Source organism: Pipra filicauda, unplaced genomic scaffold, assembly GCF_003945595.2.
Source record: "Pipra filicauda isolate LSUMZ 115617 unplaced genomic scaffold, ASM394559v2 scaffold29_size4552773_pilon, whole genome shotgun sequence".
NCBI lineage: Eukaryota > Metazoa > Chordata > Aves > Passeriformes > Pipridae > Pipra > Pipra filicauda.
In genome coordinates this window covers 2,526,591-2,536,161 of record NW_024104420.1, presented here as the reverse complement: position 1 = coordinate 2,536,161, position 9,571 = coordinate 2,526,591, and the positions used below count along the sequence as shown (strand labels likewise).

General features: G+C 40.5%; 1 protein-coding gene across 1 annotated transcript; it reads right to left on the bottom strand.

Annotated features, from left to right (window-relative positions):
• Nucleotides 1-8,497: 8,497 nt before the first annotated feature.
• LOC113982243 (deoxyuridine 5'-triphosphate nucleotidohydrolase-like) lies at nt 8,498-8,920 on the bottom strand. Its single transcript, XM_027710272.1, has one exon. It carries the CDS (start codon nt 8,918-8,920, stop codon nt 8,498-8,500), a length of 423 nt encoding a protein of 140 aa, XP_027566073.1.
• Nucleotides 8,921-9,571: the final 651 nt, after the last annotated feature.

Sequence of the window (9,571 nt, the reverse complement as noted above, 5' to 3'; positions counted from 1 at the left end):
GACACATTTGCACAGTAAAAGAAAACTACTACAGTTACTCTATGCGCAGTCTGCATACAGGTCACAAGTATAATCTCTGGCTGCTTGTTAAGTAGCAATTATTGTGTGTGCAAGTGTTCACAATATTAAGAGCTTTTGAGGAGGACACAAAACTTCAAACGTGTTAGAATTCACTGGACAACTGGTATATCTGTGGGATTGTAATTCTCCTAGAAGTTAAGAGATATAAGCAAAAGATAAAGCATTAAATTAAAAAAAATTCCCGAAAGGGACTAACATTAAAAATCTAATTGATTCTGCCTGTCGTTGTGTCATGGAATATACCACACTGCACCAGTATTTACCAGAAACAGAGTTTAATAAAAAATGCCACCATATAAAAAGTGAGAACCCATTTATCGCATCTTTAGCAGCTATATTTCACACACATATTTTGTAACACCCGCAACCAATGCATATCAAAACTATGACACAAATTATTTTTATCTTTCAAATTCTAGTCATTGGCCCTTTTACATCCCATTCATCTCAAACTGAATTGCATAACAGTGTTATAAACTACTGTTCTTCTTAGGCATCTGCAAAGCCTCTAAAGTCAGCAAGATGTACTTCAGGTAAAACACTACGATACTAATATGATCTTTGAAGTTATGCACAGAGTCCAGTTCTAAATCACTGTTTTTTCTGCCTATTCCACCTACTGGAAAAACATCTTATGTTTTTATAGTATTATATGTTTTATATAATACTATAAAATATACTATATACACCTAGAAGTACTGGATGCCTAGTCACTGCTCCTATCTGCATGCCTTTACCTATGATTCACAAAGAAACAAACATTTCAATTTTCCTAAATACTAATTACAAGTCTGTATGTGCCAAGATGTAGCACATGAACCAGGAAAAAGAAAAGAAACACTTTCAAGAAACACAGTCCAAGCAATGAATATCAAACACTGCCAGTTTGGTGAATCTTAAAATCACCCACTGTGTTCCGGTTTTGTAAACGCAGCTGAGGGCATTTTAATGTAACCAAAGACATAAGAAAAAAATCAACACATTATGCAAATGCAATAACAAATATAAAATGATAAATTAGCAAGCAACTATTCAATTATTACTGTGACAAATTCCTGTAGATGATGCCACAGTAAATGAACCTGAACCTGTTCTGGTTGACTGCAGTGTTCTGTTGAAACATTTCCATTTGGTTTGTTTGCTGCTTATGTAGATCAGTGAAGTAGATAGCATCTGTTTAATGAGCTCCCACTTCATTACAGAGTTGCACTACTTACTGAGTCATTCTTCTTAAGCATGCAGGCTGCGTAATCTGGTGTTGTTTTAAAGCAAATACTAATTTATGATTACCTGTTACATTAGGCCACTGAAAATTGTACTTACACCAGCTTGCATGAGCAGAATACTAATGGCCTCATTATGGATTGTAGTGATGTTTCATGCTTACAGTCTGTGAACATAAATTCCCATCTCAGGCATATTGGCTGAACAATGCACTCAGTGTAGAAAAGAGGTAAAATACATTCACTTATAAACCACACAAATTACATATTCCATAGCCATCAAAAATAGAATTGTAAGGGATAATCAGAAACATTTCAGTGATACTGTGCTGACTATGTTGACAGTTGAATGACTATGGAATTATTCATCAGTGTCATGATTATTATGTAATTGATATCGAAGTGATAAGATCCTCTTCTGAATAAAAAGATGACAAAGTTTCAAAAATAATAAATTATTAGAGCTATATTCTCTGGTAATCTCCAGATCATGAAAAACCTGCAGACTACAGCTGTGAGTGTGATCAAAGTGATAAATAAACGCTGTATTTTAGCTCAGACACAGTCAAATTGCACCTTCAGATATTGTCCATAGAACTGGAATAGGGGCCACCATGCAATAGACAATTACTTCAGATGAGTCCACTGGACATCTTTTCCAACATTTAACCCACAAAAAGGTTCTCCATACATTAAAAACACTTGACCACACCTGTCTCCCATACCACACAGTAAGGCAGTAAACAAATTCATAGTCCTCTACTCTGCTCACACAGTCCCTACCACTCTGACTTGAGAGAAAAATCTTTCTTAAATCACTAAAGTTTTTTTTAAGAATCTATGTCATTACTTGTCTGCTCAGAAAAGCTAGTTCTGGCGCAAGAGGGGTTGCTATTACTAAAGAGTAGGAACAAGTCCAAGAAGTATCTGGTGATCACCCATTGAGTACTACTGGACACAACCTTCTTACTTTTTCTTTTAAGGCTAAATGTGGAAATCAAAAACTGTTGACCTAAACTTCAGACAAGAAACCTAAACAAGAATACTGTGAAGCAAAAAATTGAGAAATTTAAGCTCTCTGAAATGTGGTTAAGCTACTTAACCATATCAGCATGAAATCACAGTGGAGAAAGGTCCTCTTAAAAAAAAAAAAACAAAACCACAAAAATAAGATAGAAGCAATACTCTCAAAACATTTAGCTGAAAAGGTTACCCTAGGCATACTTGAAAGCTTAGGAAGACATAAACAGTTCAAATTAGTCACCTAGAAAATAGTACGGGATAGAACAGAAGAAAGAAATCAGGCTAAACAAAACTTAACAAAAACCATCAAAAATGCAGTGAGAAGAATGCATAAGAAATTATTTATTAGAAGAAAAAAGTCCAGATGACAGTAATGGATTTTGGAAACTTACAAAGAGGAAAGGCAGGTATAAACAATGAAAGTGACATTTCAGAAAAGTAAACGATTCCTTGACAAAAATAATCACCACAAAAGATGTTAAGAAGGTATAAACCCTAAACACTTCTTCCAGTCAATAAAGATGAGACATTATTAAAGGCTGAAGAGTTTATAACATCTGTGCTCCAAGATCAGTCCTGAACTATTTAACTGATAAGTTATTCAGTTTATAACACCACACATAGAAATGTGTAATTCCTTCTAATTGTCTACTTACAGGGGCACTTCCTTCAGAGCAAAGCACAGAATGAAAAACACAAGCAAAACATCAACTCCTTAAGGTACAGAAACAGGCAAATATTTTCTAATCACCTATGTGGAGTCAGGATATGTTGAAAGATGTTAAATTTTTACAAACAAAAGTGATAGACTAAGAAGTGAGATAAAAGCCCTGCATACATAGCAAGAAGTCGCAACAATGTCGGTGGATATACATCCAATAAACTACTGTTCCTCTGTGACGCAACACTAATACAACACCCTACCACTACAGCTGTTCTGTCTGCCTTTATAATGCTCACTCAACACCACATAAGAAGTCCTTGCACTATAGTATATTGCCCATTTAAGTCCTTTACGCTTTCAGGGGGTTGATAAATCTCCCTGATCATCAGGGTCAAGTCACAGTGGCTCTCTTTACCTCTAAGCCGATAGTATGAGTGTCCGCCAGGAGAAGAGCAATCAAGTGCTGCACCATGGGCAAACCTTTATCAATAGCAGTTAAAGACTTTGTGGAACAAAAAAACCTCAGCATAAAACAAAGGTCTGGAGTTTTCGGCAGTACCTTTGCCTTTTCAACTCAACAATAACAGTCTCCTTATTTTTTTCTAAAGTGTGAGTAGTTCACTTTGACATAGCTAAGACCCCAGCAGGCCCTCTGTGCACTTGAGAAACTACAAGATGAAAAGAAGCACTGAGAACCAGGTCCTCCCTCTATAAAGCTGTGTTAAGGCACAAAGCCTCTGACTAGAATACCTCTTTTGTGTCACTGGCTCATGGTTTCTGTTCTTAAGCCATGATAAGATGCAAAGCTTTCCACAAAACTATCCAGGTTAATCTTTTCTGGGCTTTTTCTTCCCAAAATCCAAGAGTTTTTTGATTTTGATCCAAAATTTTATTTTGCCGTAGCTTTGAAGCCACCTATAGATTTCTAGTTGTCTTCCTTCCATTCTCAGTGCCTGAGAGGTTTTGACGTCAACCAGCTGGAACTGGTTGTTGTTTGTAGAGAAGCTCATATTTGACAATAAAGCAAGTAGCTGGGCCCCAGGCTTAAAATGACTACTGAACTCTGAGTAAATAAACCCTGAAAGTGTGGCGGTTTAAATAAATAATAATCCCTCATGGACCTGCTTGGTTGAGAGGCCAGCAACTGAATCCGTTTATTCAAGACAAACAACAACTTTTATATGCACTTTGAAAGTAAACGTCACAACAGAGGATTCTACCAACCAATCACAACAGAGTACTCCACTTCTCATGTGTGCTGGAGTACCTAGGGGACTTCATTTCCCAAGATGCTCCTTGGGCATCCTTACTGTAACATCCGCCATCTCCCCGTTTCTTTATTATTGTGATGGATTATAGAACAGTGTACATTGTAGAACAGTACATTTTTAAACCTTTTGAACCTTTTTTAACAATCACTATTATATCACAGTGATTCAGCTCACTGCCTTACCTTTATAGATCCTGGTTCTTTAACAAGTAGACTTATTTGAACATTTCTTCTAACCTTTTGAAATTACTTGACATAAACTTGAACTTTTATTTTCTAATGGTTTGTATGTAACTGGAGTGAACAACAAGTTTATTAATCTGAGAGTTTTTGTGTAACTGGGTGAAACATCGACCTCTATTTTTCTAGGGGTCTGCATAGAACAGGGAAAATTCAACTTTATTTCAACAAAAGGGGTTTTTTGGGGTGTTAAGTGCTGTGGACTGAACTTTTTCTAGTGTGACAATGTGGCTGAAGTAGTGCTGTCTCGTAGGTGCAGCCTTTTCAAGGCTTATTATATTTAAAGTGCTTATGCATTCACATATAGTCATATGACCACACAATTCTCTCCTTGACTCATAGACATTCATGCTGGCAGCCGCCTCACTCTCTATTCTCACGCATACTTATAATTTTCATTAGGTCTCTGTATTTCATCCATACAGGTTAATCTCAGCAATAATCATCAGTTATGTGTCTTTATCTGTAGTCTCTTCAATTGTCACCTCTGGCTCTTGCTCCTGTTGTGAAGGTGTACCGATATAAGGTTTGACACATCTGGAAGGAATTCATTTCAGTTTTGTACCTGTAGATATGCAAGCATATCCTCTCCCCCATGTCACAAGATCCACCGATCCCATCCATTGTCCTGATATTAAGTCCTTTATCATGACTGGTGGTTTTGGAGAGGAAAATGCTTGAGGTCTATGTTGTCTTTCATACCTACTCTGGTCTGTATTGTCCCAATTTAAGAAATTTAGTATGTATGTCACTTTCCACAGACCTTCCTGTGGGCTACAGATGGATTCCCCCTTTTTTTTTGTTTTTGCAGCATCTCTCCACTATCTCCTGCCCCGTAGGTGAGTGTGGTATGCCTGTGGAGTGAGAAATTCCCCAGTCTGTTAGAAAGGTTTTGACTTTTGCTGAATTATAAACAGGACCATCATCAGTCTTTATCTTTTTCAGGGTTCCTAAGGTTGCAAAACAGTTAAGCCAGTGCCTTATGACATATTTCGCCTTTTCCCCAGTATCCAGAGTGCGTGTCAACTGTGATATGGACATACTTTAGCCGACCAGACTCAGCTATATGTGTGATATCTGTCTGCCACACCTCACTGGCTATCAGTCCTCGGGGATTAACCCCTTCTTGGGATGGTATTGGGGTAATTTGTTACAGTCTGGACATGACACGATTATGTCTCAAGCCTGGTTAATGGTGATCTGAAATTGTCTTTTTAGAGAATGCACAAGTTTCAAGCTGGCTTCCCGCCAAGTCCCTGAAACTCGACAACAAGGACCTGCTTCCCAGAGAGGGAAGAAAAAAAACGACTTAAGCAGCCAAAGCTATAGGAAAAAAAAAAATAAAATATATTTTTACATATGAGACAGATATATACAATGAGAATACTATACACCACAACTCCAGAAATCCCAAACAGCTCCCCAAAAGGGAAGAGGGGGAGGGAGAAGGGAAAAGGACAAAAAGGGACAAAGACCAAACAAGTCAACCAGCCAACTGAAGGTAAATTAGCAAAATCTCACCACTTCCCTTTGAACAAGCAGGATGGCTAGACACGGTCCAGCGCTCTCCCCTCACTCGTGGCAGATAACAGCAGTCACTGTAGGCCTCAGCTCCAGATAAGCCAGACAGAGACAGGGACCCACCATTCTCGAACCTCACCGGAAAGGAAGAGCGCGAGGTCCCTCCTGCTGGTTTTATTTATACCTCAAGTTACGTAAAGGAATAGCATGGAATACTTCCGTGATCACTTTCCTTGTTCCTTCCTGGTTACAAGCTGGTCTCCAGGAAGGCCTGAGTGAAACCATCACAGAGAACATGCATTCTGATAGAAAAAGGAATGAGACACTTTAGCTTGCTCTAGAGCTCTAGGTACTGTGACAATCAGAGTGGCAGCATCAGCTCTTTGATTACCTTCTGCTATGGGTCCTGGCATTTCTGTATGAGAACGAACGCATGTTACACAGAAGTCAAATTTTCTATGGTTAACAAGAAACCATATATTACGTATCTCAGTAAGTAAGTGGGGATTAGTAACATCTTGAAGAAAGGAAGCCTCAAGACATGAGACGAACCCTGCTGCATAACACAAATCACGAGTGTTAATTGACTGATCACAAAACAGTTCAAAGGCAATATGAATGACAGCAAGTTCTAGGACCTGTACTGAACCATGGCTTATGGTTTGTACCTCTTTCTCCCATTGTCCTGTGACACACTTTACTCATGTGACTGCAGCTTCTTTGGACTACCTAGATGCATCAGTAAAGAGAGTAAGGTCGTTTACTGGTTGGTGTCAACATCGGTGTGTGGCTTTTGAGGGTGGGTTACCCATTTCTGCCCAAAGTCTGTGTTTAGGATAATGAATTGAAATGTCACCATGGTAGTCTGCCAAGGTTGCCTGGAATCTAGCATCTTCTGCTAGTAGCCAGTCAAGGTTGTCCTTTGTTGCTGGGATGTAGATGGTTGCAGGATCCCGTCTGTCCAGCTCCTGTAGATGCCCTCTGCCTTTAATCACAAGCTTAGTAAACATTTCATTAATCATCCACACAGTCTTTGGTGGTAAGTGGGGCAAAAATAGCCACTCTAGGATCCTCAGGGGATCAGACTCAGCCTGATCCCACTGGAACAAAACTGCAAAGGGCTGGAACCTGCTAAAAACAAGTGCAAGGCAAATGTGAAGGTCAGGATGTCGCCATCTGCCTTGTCTGCTCTTGATTGCCTAAGAACGTGTCTTTAAGGCCTGTTTTGCCTCTGTAGTTAAGGACCAAATGGAGGTTAGATCTGGATCACCTTTGAGCAGTTTGAAAAGAGGATGAAGCTCCTCTGTAGTTATGCCTAAGACAGGTCGTAACCAGTTAAGAGCTCCTAAGAGTCGCTGTAAGTCATTTAAAGTTAAAGTGTCTTTTACCTTGATTGTCAGTGGCTGTGGTGTGATTTCCTGCCTCATGATCCTCCATCCAAGGTAGGCTCAGGGTTGAGATTGCTGGATCTTCTCTGGAGCAACCTGCAATCCTGCTTTTTGGAAAGCATTAGTCAGAGCAGTTATGACGCATTGTAACTCAGACTCCTTGGCCGTAGCTACTAAGATGTCATCCTTGTAATAATAAATAATAGCTCAAGGGTGAAGTTTTCTGACAGCATGGATAGCCTTAGCCACAACAGTCTGGCAAATAATCAGGCTATTGCACATAGCCTGGGGCAAAATCACCCAGTGTTATCTTTGCATAGGCTCTGCATGATTTAAAGTAGGGATTGAGAAGGTAAAACATGGGGCATCGTCAGGGTGTAGGAAAATAGTGAAGAAACAGTCCTTTAGGTCAATTACCGTTAGTGGCCATCCTCCTGGAAGCATAGCAGGTGAAGGGAATCTTGGCTGTAAAGCACCCATAGGTTCTATGACTGAATTGACTGCTCTAAGATCCTGCAGCATACGCCATCTGCCACTTTTTTCAGAATGCAGAACACAGGAGTGTTCCACGGACTGGAGGTTGGCACTATATGTCCTGCATTTAGTTGCTCTTGGACTAGGTTACTCAGGTAAATGAGTCGTTCCTTTTTTAAGGGCCACTGATTGACCCATATAGGGTCATTGGTTCTCCATGTCAGTTTAATCTGTCCTTGGAACGGCTGGTCAATGGCCCTCACTGAAAATCCTGAACATCCTTTGTTGCAATTTGCATGACAGCGCCAAACTGGCCTAATACATCTCTCCCCCACAGAGTACACGGGATAGGAGCAATGAAAGGTGCTATTTTGGCAATCTGCCCCTCTGGTCCCAATACTGTATGCACTTGTGCACTCTGCCTAGACTTTTGTATACCTCCAACCCCTTGAATAGCTGAAGCAGGAAATACAGTGGGCCAGTGAGATGGCCACTCAATGTCCTTTATGATAGAGATGGCCGCACTTGTGTCCACTAAGCCTTTAAATCTGCATCCGCCTATGTGACAAGTCATTATAGGTTGTGCCGCAGAGATAGCCCTTGGCCAAAATATTTACAACTCGCCTGTACTCCCAAAAGCCCCAAAGCCTCTTTCCGCTTCCCCGGGTGGTGATGCACTGTAGCAGGGGATTAACTGGACGAGTCGTTGTCCCTCAGGCATGTAGCAGGGAGGCATCAGTGTCCATGTCATAATTTGTATTTTACCTTGACAGTCAGAATCAATCACTCCAGGTAGGACAAACAAACCCATCATAGTGGCTGATGAACGTCCAACTAGAAGGGCATGGATCCCCGGGCCTAAGGGTCCCCAAACTCCTGTGGGAATCAACATTATGGAAGTGGAAGTTATGTTTACTGGTTGATCGGAGGCCAAGTCCAGGCCTGCACTTCCTACCATGGCAGTGAGTAACTCGCTAACTGATTTTCTTGAGCTGTATTTATCTGATGGACCAGGGCGCGCAGCTTCACACCCCATCTCCAGTTTCCCTGATGGGAAGGGTTTTTCTTCAGGTTAACTCAAATCTGACCTTCACTAGACCACCGCTTCCCTTTATGACATTTTTAGCATACTGCTGAGGGGGGTTTTTTAGGACAGTCCTTATAGAAATGATCGGCAGCCCCACATCAGTAGCAGTCACTTTTCCCTTTCATTCCATCCTGTATCCTCCGCTAGACACTTAAGGCCATTGCTAGAGAAGCAGTATGATGTTCAATTGATTCGACATTGTGACATGCTCGGACCATTTCAGCAATCGTGCAGTTTTCCCTTTTAGGGATGATCTACAAGGCTCACTGACAGTCATTGTTGGCATTCTTTTAGGCGAGCTGCCTGAAAAGTAATTCTCTAGCATCTTGGTTTTCTATCTGCCTGCTTAACGAAGCTTGTAGCTGATTGAGAAACTGTGAAAAAGATTCCATTGGTCCTTATAGGACCTTTACAAAGGATAGATTGCTATCTTTGTCATTGCTAGGAAGCCTCCTCACTGCCTTTAAAGCCATTTTCGCGATTACCTCATATGTCTCTCGAGGATAGTCAACTTGGGTTTCAGGTGCTGTAAAAGCTCCTTCCCCCACCAAATGACCACAAGTCATGGCTGCCTGCAAGCCACTAGGATCATTTACATAA

What these genes read in the sequence shown, in the direction of transcription:
- LOC113982243 (XM_027710272.1), bottom strand. Translation starts at nt 8,920, where the DNA reads ATGGGGTGTGAAGCTGCGCGCCCTGGTCCATCAGATAAATACAGCTCA.